General features: G+C 48.7%; 3 protein-coding genes across 6 annotated transcripts; all 3 read left to right on the top strand.

The window, feature by feature from the left end:
* Window positions 1-308: 308 nt before the first annotated feature.
* Window positions 309-1,866, top strand: LOC120957057 (vacuolar-sorting protein SNF8). The gene is made up of 3 exons (XM_040378998.2): window positions 309-750; window positions 825-1,101; window positions 1,184-1,866. Exons 1-3 carry the CDS (start codon window positions 411-413, stop codon window positions 1,317-1,319), a joined length of 753 nt encoding a protein of 250 aa, XP_040234932.1. The 5' UTR covers window positions 309-410; the 3' UTR covers window positions 1,320-1,866.
* Window positions 1,867-2,649: 783 nt separating this feature from the next.
* LOC120954749 (protein VAC14 homolog) lies at window positions 2,650-5,640 on the top strand. Of its 2 annotated transcripts, none has more exons than XM_040374942.2 (6): window positions 2,650-2,902; window positions 2,977-4,438; window positions 4,521-4,639; window positions 4,703-4,782; window positions 4,871-5,036; window positions 5,129-5,640. In XM_040374942.2, the coding sequence occupies exons 1-6, from the start codon at window positions 2,805-2,807 to the stop codon at window positions 5,250-5,252; spliced, it is 2,049 nt and encodes a 682-aa protein (XP_040230876.1). In that variant the 5' UTR covers window positions 2,650-2,804; the 3' UTR covers window positions 5,253-5,640. The 2 variants fall into 2 exon arrangements, with proteins under 2 accessions (XP_040230876.1, XP_040230866.1); XM_040374932.2 differs by having other exon boundaries at window positions 2,651-2,902; window positions 5,126-5,640.
* A 4,123-nt stretch (window positions 5,641-9,763) lies between these two features.
* LOC120961169 (transmembrane protein 41 homolog) lies at window positions 9,764-17,060 on the top strand. Of its 3 annotated transcripts, none has more exons than XM_040384863.2 (4): window positions 9,764-10,284; window positions 14,074-14,639; window positions 14,718-14,846; window positions 15,035-17,060. In XM_040384863.2, exons 2-4 carry the CDS (start codon window positions 14,350-14,352, stop codon window positions 15,540-15,542), a joined length of 927 nt encoding a protein of 308 aa, XP_040240797.1. In that variant the 5' UTR covers window positions 9,764-10,284; window positions 14,074-14,349; the 3' UTR covers window positions 15,543-17,060. The 3 variants fall into 3 exon arrangements, with proteins under 3 accessions (XP_040240797.1, XP_040240791.1, XP_049466836.1); XM_040384857.2 differs by having other exon boundaries at window positions 9,764-10,289; XM_049610879.1 differs by lacking the exon at window positions 9,764-10,284 and adding an exon at window positions 13,479-13,844.
* Window positions 17,061-17,365: the final 305 nt, after the last annotated feature.

The following is a 17,365-nucleotide window of genomic DNA, read 5'->3' as shown; positions in this document are numbered from 1 at the left end:
TAAAAAAAAAAATATTTTTGCAAAGCTATCATATATTTATGCATACTACTGTTGATTTTGTATGTCTAACGCTGCCAACACGAAACTGAAACGAAGCGACCGACCTGTCTAGTTCGCGATTTGCTTCACTGAGTTGTATTTCCACTCATACAAATATTTACCCCTAAGTAATGAACACTTTTTTTTGGTTAATAATTTGAATTATCTCGATATGTTTGTGCTTGAAAACGCTTCTCTTTGACCATTGTTTACATCCAGTTCGCACTGGCTACTGTCAAACGTAAACGCAACTTGTCAAAATCAGCTGCTGACAGCCCGTTTGCTTGCCGCTGGCTTCGTAAACAAACCGTGCGCTGCCGACCGTAGTGACCGAAATTTTGTAATATTTGGTGCAAAGAAGTGTGCAAAAAATGCGACGACGGGCCGGAGTTGGTGCGATCCAGAAGCAGCGCCTCGAGGCGGAGAAGTACAAGGACAAGGGTACCGAGCTGCAGGAGTCCCAGTTCGAGCAGATGGTGAAGCAGATGGAAGCGCTGAAGGAGAACCTGGAAGAGTTCGCGTCCAAGCACCGGAGCGAGATCAAGAAGAACCCCCAGTTCCGGCGCCAGTTCCAGGAGATGTGTGCCGCAATCGGGGTGGATCCGCTCGCGTCGGCCAAAGGCTTCTGGAGCGTGCTCGGGATGGGCGATTTCTTCTACGAGCTGAGCGTGCAGGTAGTGGAGGTTTGTTTGGCCCACAACCACATAACAGGTAAGGCAAATAGTGTGCGCGGGCAATGGCGCGATGCACATTTTAAATACCGTGTTTCATTGCCTCCCGCACAGGTGGTCTGATGGATCTGGACGAGCTACGCAATAGACTGGTGGCGGCCCGTGGCAAGAGCCAAACTCACCAGGAAATCACGACCGAGGACATACTGATGGCGACGAAGAAGCTGAAAATATTCGGCAACGGCTTCACCGTGTACTCGGTCGGGAAGAACCGGCACATGGTGCAGTCCATCCCGGGCGAGCTCAGCCTGCAGGAGACGACGGTGCTGAGTGCGGCCTCGAACCAGGGACAAGGGTTCGTGACGGTCGCCTCGCTCATGAGCGATCTTGGGTAAGATGTTGGAATAAACAAGAGGTAGCTGTCGTGGCCTTTTGGTTTGTTTTTTAACACACTGCCTAATTCTTCTTTCCAGATGGACGCAGGCGCGTGCAGAACAGGCGGTGGAGAAAATGCTCGGCGAAGGGATGGCATGGATCGATACGCAAGGGGAGGAGAAGTCGTACTGGTTCCCGAGTCTATTCCCGGGACGACTAACAGCCAAAGTTTGACGCGTTATGGGCCGTAATATCTGTACGCAAAAGGGTGATTAATTTTTGTATAGGTTAATTCAAAACTAGGTGCCGGTGCGTTGCCATCAGTAACCATAATAGATTATATTGAACAAATCTAGGGCTACAATTTATGCTTTATTTCAGTGTTTGAAGGAGATTCTGCCATTGAATTGAAAATACCACACTAACCGAAAGCGTAGGAAGCAAACCGAATGTACTGCTACCCTTGTAGTCGTTGCCTTGTTGCAGAGCCAAATTGATTCTGATGTTGAAATCGGTTCCGAATTGTGATGGGAAAATGTTTTTCTTTTTTGTCGGAATCGATTCCGGCTAGCTCTGAAGTTTTCTGGATAGTAGGCACCGGAATTAGTTCCAGAATCGACTCCGAAATTTGCTCTGGAATTGGTTCGCGAATCTGAATTGGCTCCTAAATCGGAGTCGGTTTTGGCATATCCATAAAGAATAGGCGTTTGGGTCCAATGAAGCTACGTATTGATAGCCGCAAAGAAATAAAATTTACTTGTAAACGATCCGTTCTCATCGAGATTCCCGAACTGATTTCATTTTTGAAACTTCTTATTTCAATTATAGAACTGATTCTCTGGACTAAATCCTGATTCCGTCACCGGAGCAAATTGCGATTTTCTAGTTGATTCCGATTCCGGAGTCCGCAATCATCTCCGGAATCGGATCCGGGATCGACATCGGAATCGGATCCGGAATCGACTTCGGAATCGGCACCAGTCCTCGGAATCGAAATCGGCACCGAACTCCGGATCCAATTCCAGCATCGAAATCGATATCGGGTAGGTACGATTCCGAGCTCTCACCACAAGTTCCGAATTCGTTGTAGAACTGGCCTTCGTCGTGTGTCTGAGCCTATATGGTACTTTGGCGTCATCCATTAATTACGTAACGCAAAAATTGCAATTTTTCGACCGCCTCTTCATAAAAAATACGTTTTAAATTTACCCCCTCCCCCCCCCCCCGCTCCGATAACTTATTTTTTTGAACAAAATCGCTGCTTCATCCGCAATAATCGAATTATCTAGTTTTTTTGACGAGCCAAATTAATGCCAAACGCAAAAAAATAGATTGGAACACATTTTAAGTCATTTTTATGTTTTTAAACAAAAAGCATGTAGATTGACTGGGCCTAAAGAGCTACTTTGATCTACGCGGAGTGAAATTATGAGCGCTTCGTTATCGCTCTATGTCTATTTGAACGGTTAGACTGAAACGTTTTGCTTCTCGAACCACCCTGTACGTTTCTACACCTACAATGATCGTTCGCTCAAATTCACATTCACAGTGGATGTAAACAAAGCCGCTGTCAGTGCCGTCATTCGCTGCTGCGTCAGTGGTCTGTTGTGCGTTGCATTGGGTGGGAGGGAAGGCATAAACAAACCGCCCCATATTCGCACCAGCACCGCAGCAGATAAGAGCCGTTCGATTAGTCACTTTCTGGAGGCAGAGGACAAGATGGAAAATGCCTTTGCACCGATTAGCGAGGCGTGCGTTAAGGCGCTCAGCGACAAAACGTACGACAAGCGCAAGGTGGCCGCCCTCGAGATCGAAAAGTAAGTAAAGTGCAGCGGTGGGAAATTTCTTTTTTTTTCGCCCGACCACTAACTCTAGCTCTGTCCTGTTGCAGGATGGTGACCGATTTCAAGATGAAAAAGAACATGACGCAGATCAAGCGCATCATCGACGTGCTGAGCCGGGACTTTGTGCGGTCGAACGACGCGAACAAGAAGAAGGGCGGGCTGATCGCGCTGGCCGCCACCAGCATCGCGCTCGGCAAGGATACGGAAAAGTTCATCGAGGACATCGTCAACCCGATCATGAACTGCCTGATTGACAACGACAACCGGGTGCGCTTTTTCGCGAGCGAGTCGCTCTACAACGTGGTGAAGGTGGCGCGCGGCGCCGTGCTGCCCTTCTTCCCGAGCGTCTTTAACGCGCTCAGCCGGCTGGTGACCGATCCGGACCAGACGATCAAGAACGGCAGCGAGATACTGGACCGGCTGCTGAAGGACATTGTGATCGAGTCGTCGCAGACGTTCGACCTGGACGCGTTCATACCGCTCGTGCGGGAGCGCATCATGGTGAAGAGTTCGTTCGCGCGCCAGTTCATCATCTCGTGGATCTCGGTGCTGAACGCGGTGCCGGAGATCAACATGGTCGTCTTTCTGCCGGAGATACTGCACGGCCTGTTCCAGATACTGGAGGATCCGCTGCCGGAAATCCAGCGCATGTGCGAGTCGCTGCTCGCCCAGTTCCTGAAGATCATCAAGCTGGACCCGAGCGCGGCCGACATCCCGACGATGACGAACGTGCTGATCGTGCAGGCCCAGTCGAGCAATCCGCTGATCCAGTTTTACGCCATCACCTGGATCAAGGAGTTCGTGCAGCTGTCCGGGGGCGAGATACTGTGTTTCGCGAGCGGCATCTTCACCGCCATCCTGCCCTGCCTGGCGTTCGAGAGCGACGCGAAGAAGAACATCAAGGACTGCGCGAACGCGGTCAACCTGCACCTGCTCGAGCTGATCTCGAGCGGCGAGGACAAGCAGAAGAATCTCAGCTACCTCGACCTCAACTCGGTGATGGAGGTGCTGCGCCAGTATCTGGTGCACAGCCCGGTGCCGACCAAGATAGCGGTGCTCAAGTGGGTGCACCATCTGTTCACCGAGGTGCACGACGAGATGTCGGAGCACGCGAACAAGCTGTTCCCGGTGCTGCTGCGCGACTGCCTGTCGGACAGCTCGGACGAGGTGGTGCTGCAGGCGATCGTTGTGCTGGCGGAGATCGTCAACTCGGCCACGGTGAAGGGGAACGACTTCGACCAGACGCAGTACCGGCAGTTTCTGGTCGAGCTGCTCAACCTGTTCAGCGAGAACAACACGTTCCTGGAGAAGCGGGGCACGCTCATCATACGGCAGCTGTGCCGGCTGCTGAACGCGGAGTACATCTACCGGACGTTCGCGGAGATTTTGCTCGAGGAGCGCATCAACCTGAAGATTGCCTCCACCATGGTGCGGACGCTCAACATGATCCTGCTGACGACCTCGGACCTGTTCGATCTGCGCAACATGCTGCATGACATACGGAACGAGGTGAGGCGTCTCGATTTGGTGCCGGCCTGGTGGAAGGAGAGTGCTTATACACTTCATTTTCTTTTTCTTTTTGTTTCTACAGAAATCTGCCTCACTGTTCGAGTGCCTTTACAAATGCTGGGCGCATTGTCCCGTCTCGACGCTTTCGCTCTGCCTGCTAGCGCAATGCTACCAGCACGTGTCCGAGATAGTCACGCTATTGTAAGTCCCTATCAATACGATCGCCAACAACGCCTGCAATGCACCATCTCTTTCTACTTCTAGTGCCGATATCGAAATAACGGTCGACTTTCTGGTGGAAATCGACAAGATGGTGCAGCTGATTGAATCTCCGATCTTTGCATGTAAGGCTCTTTCAGTAAATCCCGCTGTTCGTGTCATTTCTTTTGTATAGTAATGCAGTTTTCATCTTTCCATCTCTCCCGCCTGTAGCATTACGGCTCGCGTTGATATCGCACTCGAACGATAATGCCGACGCACAGCATCTCTCACGTGCACTGTACGGTATACTGATGCTGCTACCCCAGACCGAAGCGTTCCATCTGCTGAACAATCGGTTGAAGTGTGTGCCTAACTACTGGAGCCAACCGAACAAGATGTAAGTAGTTGTTTTATTAAGCAATATAAATGAAATGCGCCACTTTACTCACGACTGTACTCCTTTGCCTTTTCCTTCGCACCACACAGCAGCTCCAAGTCTACCAACGAAAGCCAGTGCAACATCAAGTTTGACGAGCTGTTCACCTACTTCAAGTACGTGCAGGATCTGCATCACCAGAAGCGCGTCGAAAAGCGAAAGAAAAATCAATTTTAAACCATTCCCCTACTCTACTATCCCCTCCTCTTCCCATCCTCCCTGTGGACGCTTAGAACGGATCAATCGATATTTTGTTATAAATTGTAAGCCAAAAATCAGCCTCTACCGTTCGATATAAGTTCCCTTTCGCGCCCCCCTTGGTGGAACATTTTAAAGTCATCTCCAATCAGTCTCCCGATCGATGCGTTGTGCCGACGACGAGTGGTTCGTGCTGTGCGTAAATGAAAACAGGCAACAATAAAGAAGCCGATCCGTGTTTTCGATTTAATATTCTACATTCCATGTAGACTGCTGTCAACGGGGGTTAATAATCACGACTATCGCATACGGTAGCTTATAAACAAAATATACAGTAAACAAAAAGGCACATACATTGCCAAATGTATAGACTCTTGCATTTTTAATACTCTTAGGAGGAACGCAGCAGATGGTACCATAACTACATGGACGTTCGTTATGTTTAATGTTTATTGTATTGTCAAGGGACTGCATAGCCCACTCGAAACTGCTCTTCTACGCATACATATACTTATAAATACAGGACACGCAAGTTAGTGATTTGTTGTACGGATACGGGTTGATAATTCCATGACTGTGGTACCGGGCTCGTAAATGTAGCTAATAGATCATGGGGTCGCAGGCACCAAAAGAAGTCCGGGGTGTCGCAATAGTCAGCATTGAGCGGACACGAAGTGATCTGGCTGGCACATATAGCTGAACCCACGAGAGCAGCACAGGACAACCAATACTTCCGTTAAGAAGCCCGGTGATGAATGCCAACCTGGCATGCTGAATACGATCTGCGAGCTAAGGAAGCCCCAGTAGCAGGCATCTTGTATCATAGTCGAACCGTCGGTGCCAGTCACGAAGGGCAAGGCGTGTTGCCCTGCGCTGAATTGACTATAGCCACGCCATAGCCTGAGTAGATGAAGGCCACCACATACTGCCTGCGTATTCCAGCAACGGTCGAACAAGAGCACAGTGGGTCGCGGAGAACACGCGTCATGTTACCAATTAGTCCTAGCATACGACTGCCCCTGGCTACAACGTCCTCGAGCTGTGCATCGAAGGAGAGTCTAGCGTCTAGATCAGGGGTCTCCAAACTTTTCAGTTTGCAGGCCGCATTGCTTCACAATCAACGTTGTTGAGGGCCATTTTGCCGCTACCTTTAGAATGAGTGAAAGTTCAAATCTCGTTTTAATAAGAAAATACTAACAAAATATATCAAATTTCTGCAGCTTTATTTTATTGAATCTTGATTTTCGTCTTTCAGAAGTAAAACAAATTTTTTTTTTTTCATCAATTAGTTAGAAAAGAAAGCTATTTAATTTAACCTTTACCCAGTCATCGCGGGCCTCATTAAAGACTCTTGCGGGCCGTAGTTTGGAGACCCCTGGTCTAGATAGACGCCGAGGTCTTTGGCACAAAACACTCTTTCAAGACTTTGTACTTTAGCATATAGGTGTAATGTGCAGGCGTACGCGATCTACTGAATGTGAAAGCAGCACACTTCTCGATGCTGACAGTTAAAGCGTTCCGCTTGCACCAGAAGTCGAACTCAATTAAGGGTGCTTGAAGTCGCTGATGGTCTTCGGGATTCCGGATTTCACGGTAGATTTTTGTATCATCTGCATATAAAAGGCAGTTGGAGTCAGTCAGTACCGAGGTCACGTCGTTAATGTAAAGCAGGAACGGTAGGAGGCCCAGGTTACTGCCCTGTGGTACACCGGAAGAAGCACGGAAATGTCTGGACAGATGTTGACCAAGTCTGACCGCGTAGCATCGATCGGCGAGATAAGATTTAAACCACAATACCAGGGACGGTGTCAAACCGAGTCTGTCAAGCTTAGCAAGAAGGATACTGTGGGAAACACAGTCAAAGGCCGTCTTAATATCCGTAAAGATGGTGTCCACCTTTAAGCCGTTATCAATGGATCTATGGCAAGTGCTCACAAATTGGACTAGGTTTGTTGTAGTGGATCTTTTAAGTACAAAGCCGTGTTGATTAATGCTGATTTAGTTGCAGGCCGATGCTAAGAGAGGTCCATAATTAAAAAGCTCAAAAACTTTGGCGTATGCACTTAAGGGTGTAATCCCGCAAAACTTGTTTGCTTCGTTTTTGCATCCCTTTTTATGCATAGGTGTTAGCCACGATACCTTCCAGAGAGCAGGCAGTCGATTGCTTTTAAAACCATAGATTCAGTGACGACGGGACATGTAGGACAGCCGGCATTGATAAGTGTGTTAATGAGTGCATGGGGCAGCGTTGAGATGAATGTTGTTAGACACAAAGCTGTCTTCGAAACAGGTTTATTATACTCAAAAAATTCTACGAAAATTTTCGGAGAAAGATGGCTGTGGTTTGCGCACACATTCAAAATTGCAAGTCAAAATTCTCAAAATTAGAGAAATAACCAATCAAAATCGATTTTGCTACCCGTGTAGCCGGATGCCTGTAATATTTTTTTCCTGTAAAATGGCAACTTAAAAAATGATAAACCGGACTCCATTTCCTGACAGTACGTAGCTCCACATTGCTTCCACTAAGAGCTGAAATGGAGCATTTCAGTGTTTAATTCCAGTTACCACAGTAATAATGGAAGGGATGGTAAAGCATACAAACCATTGTTTGAGTATAAAAGCAGCTCGATAGCTCATCACTCACTCACTGGTAAAAAGACTTTCAAAAAATCACTTTAAACTAAAACCTATTTAACTAAACTATTATACACAATAGTCCGAAGTAGTTCGGACATATCATTCAGCATAGTCAGCGGCGGATCTAACGGTAGGCGGACTAGGCGGTCGCCAGGGGCCCCGCCGATTTAGGGGCCCCGTAGATCGCCATTCTATAGTATGCCGTATGGACAGAGTACAAGCGACAAGGGCCCCCGGAAGGATGGCCGATGGGGCCCCGAGGTTGGCGAATCATTTGCACCCCCCCCCCCCGTCAGCAAACATTTTAGAGTTTGCGACTGATGATCGAAGGGGGCCCCGCTGAATCATTTGCACCCCCCCCCCCCCCCCCGTTAGCAAAAATAGACGAGTTTGCGACTGATGATCGAAGGGGGCCCCGACGGCATTTCAAATTTACTGTTCAATCTCCCAACAGCAACTTTTCGAAAATCAGATTTCGTGCGAGCTCGAAGTCTTCTGGATCTCAGCAGTCGGTGAAGCCCATATTATGCACGATTCTCTTGCACAATGCGTCTCCGGATTTCGCTGCAGATGTTGTTGTCCGAAGTAACGACCAGGCCGAAATACCAGAAGGTTTACGCCTCACGCTTTCGCTGTTGTCCTGCCGGTGATGTCGATGTCATCCGCGAAGCCAAGAAATTGGAGAGACCGGTAGAGGAGGGTACCACGAATGTCGTTGTCTAGCCCCACGCCTCGAATGACACCTTCCAGGGCAATGTTGAAGAGAAGACTAAAGAGTCCGTCACCTTGCCTCAGGCCCCTGTGAGATTCGAACGGTTCCGAGACAAGTTCGATACTCTCATCTGGCACTGCATTCATGGTGGCCTGTAACATCCTGATCAACTTTTCTGGGAAGTGGTGCGGCTGCATGATGTTCCATAGTTCATTCCGGTCTATGGTGTCGTAGGCCGCCTAAAAGTCGATGAACAGGTGGTGCGTAGGGGATCTAGTACTCTCGTCACTTCTGGAGGATCTGCCGCTGAGTAGAAATTTGGTCAGTAAAGGATTTGCTTACAACAAACCAATCTTAGTAGCTGCCGACGAAATTTGTAGCAAGGGTCACAAGTCTGCAAAACAGGATCTGGGACAGTATCTTGTAGACGGCATTGAAGACTGTGATGGCTCGAAAATTCGAGAATTGCAACCTGTCGCCCCTTTTGTAGACTGGATGAATGACACGCAGCTTCCGCTCCTCCTCCTCCTGCTCCCAGGTTTTCACGATAAGCTGATGAATTTCGACGGTAAACCTCTTCGACCCCATCTTGAAGAGCTCGGCCGCCAGCCCATCGCTGCCAGCAAACTTAAACTCATCTGAAGATAACTTCTAGCAGATAAGTTCTTAAACTGCTTGATGGCGTTGTCAATCTCATCCAGAAATGAGATGAGATGAGCACCTCGTCGTCTGCACCAATGCTGTCGTAGTTGCCTTGTTCTGCCACTTGCGCCATTCTCTCCTGCCTGATGGCGTTGTCAATCTCTTCCAGAAATGAGATGAGATGAGCACCTCGTCGTCTGCACCAATGCTGTCGTAGTTGCCTTGTTCTGCCACTTGCGCCATTCTCTCCTGCCTCTGCTCCATGCAGATGTCCTTCGAAGTAGTACTGCCATCTTTCGATCACCTCACACTCCTCCGTCAGGAGATAAAATAAAAATAAAAGTGTAATAAACCGAATTAACAACAATTCGCTAGAATCAACATCATTCAACGGCTCGAAGGGCCAACCAAAGGTCTTTTAAATTTAAACCCCTTCGAGCAGTCGAGCAGCTGGCGAGCAGCTGTCAAACCGCCGTCAGTGTCGTGCGGTAGCCGCATCTGGCCACGGCTTCATTCGTGTGCCATCGCTCGGTCGGATCGTCTGCCGTTCCTTTGGTGCATTTTGTTTCCCCGCAATTTCTTTATATTTTCTACACCTCGCCTTTGCTTAAAATTTTCTCCGTGTGTTGTGTGTTGTGTGTATTTGCGGAGGGTAGAAAAGAACGTTTATCGTTCCCTTTATCATCACCGCGGTGGCGTAAAACAGTCGCTCTCTCCAATCAGCCCGCAAGTGGTGGTGGCAGTTCGCTGGTGGTGCGTTGCAGTTTATCCTTTCTTTCTGCCTGGCGCGGCAGCCAACTATCAACAGCGAAACGTACGCGCGCGCACACGCATCATCCCTTCTCGGCAGGGCAGCGCAGCGTACCAAACAAGCCGAAAAATCGTGTGGTGTCTTGCCCCATTCCGGAACGCGTGACCAGCAACGCGCTTGCAAACAGCGGCAGCAGCAGCTCGGGAAGGAGAGTTGCACGGCCAACACAACCAGCGCCAAGCACGATAGTAGCCGAAGGGCAATCGGTAAAGTATGACGATTTTACACAACAATGTCCATTTGCAGCCAACTATCGCTATCGATCCCTGCCGAAAACGTGTCCGTCTGTGCGTGTGTGTGTCTGTTGCCCCTGGAAAAGGGTTTTCTATGCAAAACCGGAAGGAAGAGGTGCACGCCATTTCCCTTGCGGGCGAGCAGCGGGTGGCTTTATTTGGACCGTGCAAGGACAACGGCTCCGAAGAGTGCGCGAGCACGTACAAACAAAAAAAAAAGACAAAATGTTCCACCACCTTCCAGTGTGGTGTGGTTTGCCATTGTCTTCGGCGGCGAAGCGACCGCTGCTGCGGCAAACTCGTTTCGTGCGAGAAACGGTGCTGCGAAGAGCCTTGAGCCATTTGGGAGTACGTAACAGTCAGCCCACCTTCGTCACCCTCAGCCCACAACGGCGCGCTTAAACAACACGCCATACAGCAACAGCAGAGAGAAGAGTAAAAAAAACAACACTCGAGTTAAACAGTAACGGGCGCGCGCGTAGTAGTGCTGTAGTAGTGTAGTGTTAGTAGTGGGAAGTGGGGGGATAATTACGACACAAGGTCGGACCACCACGCATCAACGGTGGGGCGCTGGCGAGTGCGAAAACGAGATAAAAATAAGCCTGCGCAACGGTGGATAACAAGGCAGCAAAACATCAGGCGATACGTCTTTGTTGTGAAAGGGTGGCGGGGAGGGAGCTGTAGGGATGGAATCTGTTTTCATCGTCCCCCCCCCCCCCCTCTGCACGCACCCGACATGAGCCGTTCCGGTGACACTATGGGGATGGCGTGGATGATAAGGAAGTCACATGCTGAGCTCAAAGGAAACCCCACGGCGAGACAAAACAAGCTCAGCACCCAATGCCCCTTCCATTTCTATCGGTTCACACACACACACACACACACACACGCAAAGAATCGTATGATCAGCATGCGCCGATCGGCGGGGGCATAATCCACCCATCAGCTGGCTACAGAACGAGCGCGGCTCGCAAACGCGCAATAAGAAACACGCGGAAAGAAGCATGCGATTGCAACAACAACAAAAACGAAACAAAACAAAACATCCACCACCCGCCCAAAAGGAAAAGCCGTGTGGTGGTGTTGCTTTGGTTGGTTTGCGCGGGCGAAAGGGAGTTTCACTTTCATTACATTCCAATTCCGTTCTACTGCCTCCGGTTCTTTTTCGTTTGCCTCGTCGGCAACGTCTGCTACAATCCCTACCCTATTCTGGTCGCGCAACTGCGTTTTTTTTTGCGCAAACTGTACGCCTTTGGGTAAAATGGCAACGCGAAAGCACGAACTGGAATTGTAAAAAGTGTACAGAAAAAAAATGTTCACTGCTGTGTGGGGGAATTCGCTTGAACCGTTCACGGACACGTTCTCCCCTCGTTTGAATTGTGCCAAACCTCTGCGCTTCGGGCGTAGTGATGGCTAATCCGGAGTGGAGTCGTGGATCAACTCCGACTCCGGTGCGCAAAATATCCAAATTCGACTCCGGATCATAGCTGGACTCGACTCCGAAGGTGTCTAGATCGGTCCGGATCAGTTCGAATCATTTCGAATCAGTCCGGATGGGTCTGGTTTAGTGTTAAATCTGTAAATATCTGTAAATCAGAGTAAATCTGATTCAGATTCATATGACCGAATGAATCTTTGTAATGATTCAATAAATCTGAATCTCGATTGGAAAGATTAATGAATCTCGAAATCTCATTTATCTCGAAAGATTCATGAATCTCAAGGGATTCATGTATCTCTAAAAAATCATAGAGCTTGAGTTTTATTATTCTTCTTCTTGGCGTAACAATCTACGTGGTCATGCCAGCCTATACAGGCTTTCGAGACTTCTTGGCAAGTACCACACAGCCGGATAGTTTGTTTTGCTACGGAGAGACGGCTATGGGAGGCTTGAACCCACAATGGGCATGTTGTAGTTGGGATTGCGCAAATTCAAATTTTTTGAAAATCATTAATCTCTAAAGATTCACGAATCCTTGAAAATCTATGAATTTTTATGGAATTATTAATCGTATAGACTAATGAATCTCTAAAGATACATGAATCGTTCGGGATTCATGATTTTTTAGAGATTTATGAATCCTTGGAGATTCAAGAATATTTTGAGATTCATTAATCTGTAAAGATTCGCCTGGAGATTCGAATCACTCATCACTGAAGATTCATATGAATCTCAACGAATGATTCATGAAACCCAACACTAGACCACATAAGTCTGTAGACTAGTCTGGATGAGTCCGAACGAGTCCTTTAGAGTCCAGGCGAGTAGTTAAGGTTGGGGTTGCAATTGCTGATTCCCAAAATGACTGTCCATTAAGGCCCTATTACATTACAAGAATAATTCTGGAATTCATCTGTCCTTGGCCAAATTTGACAGCAAAACCCGCTTGGCTAATGTAACAGCACGCTCGGAATTGCGGAACAGAATTGCATGTCAAATTTATCTTTCTTTTTTATGTCAAATATTCGCCACTATCTTTCGGAATCCAAATTGGTTCCGAAATCAGAATCGGCTTCAAAACGGAACCGGTTTCGACACCTCCATACGAATAGGCGTTTGGGTTCAATTATACAACGTATTTAAAGCCGCAAAGAATCAAAATTTATTTGTAAACGCAAATCCATTATTATGGAGATTGCCGGACTGATTTCGCTTTTGAAACATCGTGTTTCAATTCGAGAACTGAATCTCATTCCGGAGAAAAATCTATTTCTGGAGGCAATCCTAATTCCGTTATCGGAGCAAATTGCGATTCTTAGGTCGATTCTGATTTCGGAGCTGATTCCGATCCTTCGCTCCAGAATCGGCTATGGAGTCAACTCTAGAATCGGCCCTTGAATTGGCTCCGGAATCGACTCCGGAGTAGACTTGAATCGGAATTGATTCCGAGCACGGAAACGGAATCGGGTAGGTCTGATTCCGAGCTCCCACCACTACTGTGTATTAGCTGTTGTTCGTGCATCAGAAGCTGAGGCTGAATCCGGATATGATCTTACATCTCTCGTTCGAACTCATCCAGACGCTTCTGGAATCATCCGAAATGATCCGGACTGATCCGGATTCGGAGTCGATAAGTTCGGGGTTTTTTTCCGTGATTTTTTTAGAAAAAAGGAAAATGGCTTTAAAATGTTTCATTCGGATCTCGTTCGCTTGCACACACACACCCACAAATCTGCTTTTTTAATGTACTGTAACACACACCTGGCAAACCCTGCATAAATATTCTTGAGCAAGTCGCTCATCCATGCATGGCGAGGTTGAGCGAGATGCGGCTTGCCTTTATGACCTATTTTACGGTTGATAACGAAACAGACGAGGGTTACTTATCTGCTTCCTGTGTTTATATGTATGTCAATTTCTAATTGATTTATTTAGACACCGTGAGAAAGACACCGCGCCGGGAAGGTGCGCCTCTAGTTGCGTTGTGTACCAAGGCGCATAGGAATTCAAATTTAAATTCGCTCGCGATGTATAAATAGCGTGAATAGAAAACCTCCCCCAAATGTGCGGCTTGACAACCCTCCCCAGAATCGTTCGTATTTTCTATTTATTCAGCCGGCCAAACCACGTGTCGCATTGCGGTAGGCGCTGCTCGGCTCGCTACCATACACACGTCGGACTGACACTTTCTGTTACGGTTGTGTGACATTGTTAGTGTTAGCTTCCGGTAGATGTACATTCATTTCTCGCCATCGTCATCTCACACGCCCGCCCGCGTCCTACATGTGTCCTACCCTTCTACTCACGTTCTCTCTTTGTAGGTATATATTAATCATCGGCACACACACGCGCGGCTGCGGTTGCTGCTGCACACATATCGTACGATTGGACCGTACCGTATCTGCGCTTGGGTGTGATAGTGTCGTGCACCAGCCGGACGGGCTTTATTCATCCATCATCAAGCGCGAGCCGCGTTCGGCGCAGATACGCAGCCAGACAGCGACGGTTCAGCAGATGCTCCACTGGTCGCGTCAGTAGAGGAAAAACAAAGCAAACAGAGGGACGACATCCGAAAAGGTCGATACCGAGGGGCAGCAATGGCACCGGATGCGAACGGGACGGCACTGTACGGCAGCAGCAACAACAACAACCACCACCACCATCACGAGCAGAAGCTGGTGCAGCAGCGTCCATCCGCCACGATGAACGGGTCCGCCAAGGCGGCCAACGGTGGGCCGCCCCAGCCCCAGCAGCACAGCAAGGCATCATCGCCGCCGGCGGACGAGGATCGGTCCGCCCGGCAATCGCTCATCATTCTCGCGGCCATCTTCTTCACCAGCCTGTTCGCGATGGTGTACGTGTACGCGATGTTTCCCCAGCTGGAAGAGTAAGTGTCCCTCCCCCCTTCCCGGGTTTCCCCACCCCCTGTGCTAACCACGTGCGCCCCTTTTTCCCTCGTTCGCAGGTCGGAAAAGCAATATCTGAAGGTGCCGTTCGATATCGAGGACGCGAAGCAGCTCGGCCGGGTGCTCGACCGCTACAAAGACCTGTACAATCTGGAGGTGATGTTCGGCATCATACTGGTGTACATATTGTAAGTATGCCGGCACCCCTTTGCACCTTCCACCGCAAGTTGCGCTTTACGATGCACACGCTTGTCTGCGCCTGGCTTCTGTGGCTGTTGGTCTACTTTTATTGCATTTTAAATTCTAATCTCTATTTCTTTCTCTATCTCTCTCTCTCTATCTCTCTCTCTCACGTTCGCTTCCTATGCCTACGCAGTCTGCAAACGTTTGCCATTCCCGGCTCGCTGTTCCTCTCGATACTGAGCGGCTTCCTGTACAGCTTCCCGGTCGCCCTCACGCTCGTCTGCTTCTGTTCCGCGCTGGGCGCCACGCTGTGCTACCTGCTCTCGCAGCTGGTGGGCCGCCGGCTGGTCAAATACTACTTTCCCGAGCGGGCCCACCACTGGGCGAAGCAGGTCGACCGGCACCGGGACGATCTGCTCAGCTACATGCTGTTCCTGCGCATGACGCCGTTCCTGCCGAACTGGTTCATCAACCTAGTCGCGCCGGTCATCGGCGTTCCGCTCTACCCGTTCGCGCTCGGCACCTTCCTCGGCGTTGCGCCGCCCTCGTTCATCGCGATCCAGGCGGGCAAGACGCTGTACAAGATGACCAGCTCGAGCGACGCGTTCAGCTGGGGCTCGATCGCGATGCTGGCCGCCTTCTCCGTCGTCGCGCTCGTGCCAGTGATCTTCAAGCGCTACTTTAAGGCCAAGATCGACTAAATCGGCACACACACACACGCATACATACTAAATTCTTGCCCGATGTGTAGTCTGGGTGTGTGCGAAAGCGCGTATAATTTAGCCGATAGCTTAAATAATCTAGCCAAAGAGTAAATCAAGCAAGCGAGAGGAGGGAAATACACACACACACATACAAAGGAAATAAGTTAGACGTAAAACCGCAACTGAGATGAATATTCCTATTAAAGTAATTAGGGAGGACAAGGAAGAAGAAACAACAACAACAACAACACTGTCGCAAATTACATCGCACACCGATCTTCTTGATCCGGGAAAGGAGCTCGGGAAGAGAGGATCGGTATGGAGGAACACACAAAAAAACAGCGACACAGTAGGCAGTGCGCGGCTGTACGGGCGAGTGGGAGAGTAGTTAGAAGAGTTTGACACAGCTACATAAAAACATACAAACCAAACGAAAAGCGCTTAGCCATTTGGCAAGGCAGGAGTCTTACTTGCCACTGGGCGAGCAAACCATAAGGCCCATCTCCCTGAAGACAGTTTTTGGGTTTGTTTTTTTTATGTTTTTTTTTTTTACACCGGCCAAGGCAGCAATAGGGTTACAAACCACACGCAGAAGAAAACGGAAAAAGGCCATCATCGTGTCTCGAAGCGTGGTAAATTATTAATGTTGTTAAAATTGTTTGTAAAAAGGGGGAGCAACCCGAACCGAAGACGATCGTACTGCAACTAAAACTCTTTGTCCCAACAAATCAACTCCCAAAATTGTGTAACTGATTTATCAATGTGTACGTGTAGGTACGTTTGTATGTGTTTTGTGTGTATGTGTAATTTTGATTTGTTTTATATTGTGATGTAAGCATTATCCTAATGATAAAAAATAGGGGGAAAGGGTAGCTACACACACAGACGGGCGCGCGCGCGCGAGCACTTATCCTAAAATTGAAGAATTGTGTATTAAGCGCGAATGTTAGCGAGGATAAGAAAGATAGGGATTATGGTTAAGATACGCCAAAAAGGGGTGTAATGGTGCGCACGCAAAGCAAGGAAAAGGGAAAGGTTTTATTTTCGTGGTACGGTACGTGTTTTGTGTAGAATGAGCTGCGCGAAAAAAAAAAACAATACGCAAACAGAATAGCTAATTATGCATCAAATCAAGTGCGTCAGAGTAAGATAAATTGGAGCTACATAAGTGCATAGTCAGTGTGTGTGTGTTTGTGTGGAAAGAGGGATAGAGCTAGTAGAAAGGAAGAAAGCGTGCACACGTCTATTGGGGAAGCTTTCATAGTCATCATCGATAGGCAAACGCTTCCGGGACCGGGAAGGCGACAAAATGATAATTTATTGCAGCAACAAAAGGAAGACAAAAATAGCAACGCGCTTGCAAATTGCGCATCCTGGCAAATTGTGACTAGCGGGCATCGAAGGGTATATTTCAACGGTATTATGTGTGGTATTGCTTTTCCCTGTAACATGTACGCGATCGGCGCAATAAATGAGCAACCCCGGACCAAGCAGGCAGAGAACGCTAAAAGCCAACCGCCTTAGTGTAGTCTCTCTCTCTCTAGTTGACCTGCTCAAGATCACACTCCACGATGCGCGGTCCCTGGCTGCAGCCTCCCATGCATCTTCGACATGTCTTGCTTCAGCTGATGGAACCAACGAGTTCGATGTGCTCTCCTGCACCTCGTGCCGAACTGAGGCACGCTGTAACCTTCTTAGTGAGGCATGAATTCGGCATCCTCATAACATACCCCAGCCATCGTATCCTGCCAGCCTTCATCAGGATGCCCAGTTCGCGCAGTACAGCTCAGCAAGCTCGTGGTTCATCCCTCTCCTCCACG

The sequence above is a fragment of the Anopheles coluzzii genome, chromosome X (assembly GCF_943734685.1).
Source record: "Anopheles coluzzii chromosome X, AcolN3, whole genome shotgun sequence".
Classification (NCBI taxonomy): Eukaryota; Metazoa; Arthropoda; class Insecta; order Diptera; family Culicidae; genus Anopheles; species Anopheles coluzzii.
Note: the sequence above shows the minus strand (reverse complement) of the source record. Positions and strands in the feature narration are given on the sequence as shown.

Excerpts from the sequence above, each read along its gene's own strand:
- LOC120954749 (XM_040374932.2), top strand. The coding sequence starts at position 2,805 with ATGGAAAATGCCTTTGCACCGATTAGCGAGGCGTGCGTTAAGGCGCTC. Across the intron at positions 4,640-4,702 it reads TCCGAGATAGTCACGCTATT|TGCCGATATCGAAATAACGG; the intron begins GTAAGTCCCTAT and ends TTCTACTTCTAG. Across the intron at positions 5,037-5,125 it reads TGGAGCCAACCGAACAAGAT|CAGCTCCAAGTCTACCAACG; the intron begins GTAAGTAGTTGT and ends CGCACCACACAG.
- LOC120957057 (XM_040378998.2), top strand. The coding sequence starts at position 411 with ATGCGACGACGGGCCGGAGTTGGTGCGATCCAGAAGCAGCGCCTCGAG. Across the intron at positions 751-824 it reads GGCCCACAACCACATAACAG|GTGGTCTGATGGATCTGGAC; the intron begins GTAAGGCAAATA and ends CCTCCCGCACAG. Across the intron at positions 1,102-1,183 it reads TCGCTCATGAGCGATCTTGG|ATGGACGCAGGCGCGTGCAG; the intron begins GTAAGATGTTGG and ends TCTTCTTTCCAG.
- LOC120961169 (XM_040384863.2), top strand. The coding sequence starts at position 14,350 with ATGGCACCGGATGCGAACGGGACGGCACTGTACGGCAGCAGCAACAAC. Across the intron at positions 14,640-14,717 it reads ATGTTTCCCCAGCTGGAAGA|GTCGGAAAAGCAATATCTGA; the intron begins GTAAGTGTCCCT and ends CCTCGTTCGCAG. Across the intron at positions 14,847-15,034 it reads ATCATACTGGTGTACATATT|TCTGCAAACGTTTGCCATTC; the intron begins GTAAGTATGCCG and ends ATGCCTACGCAG.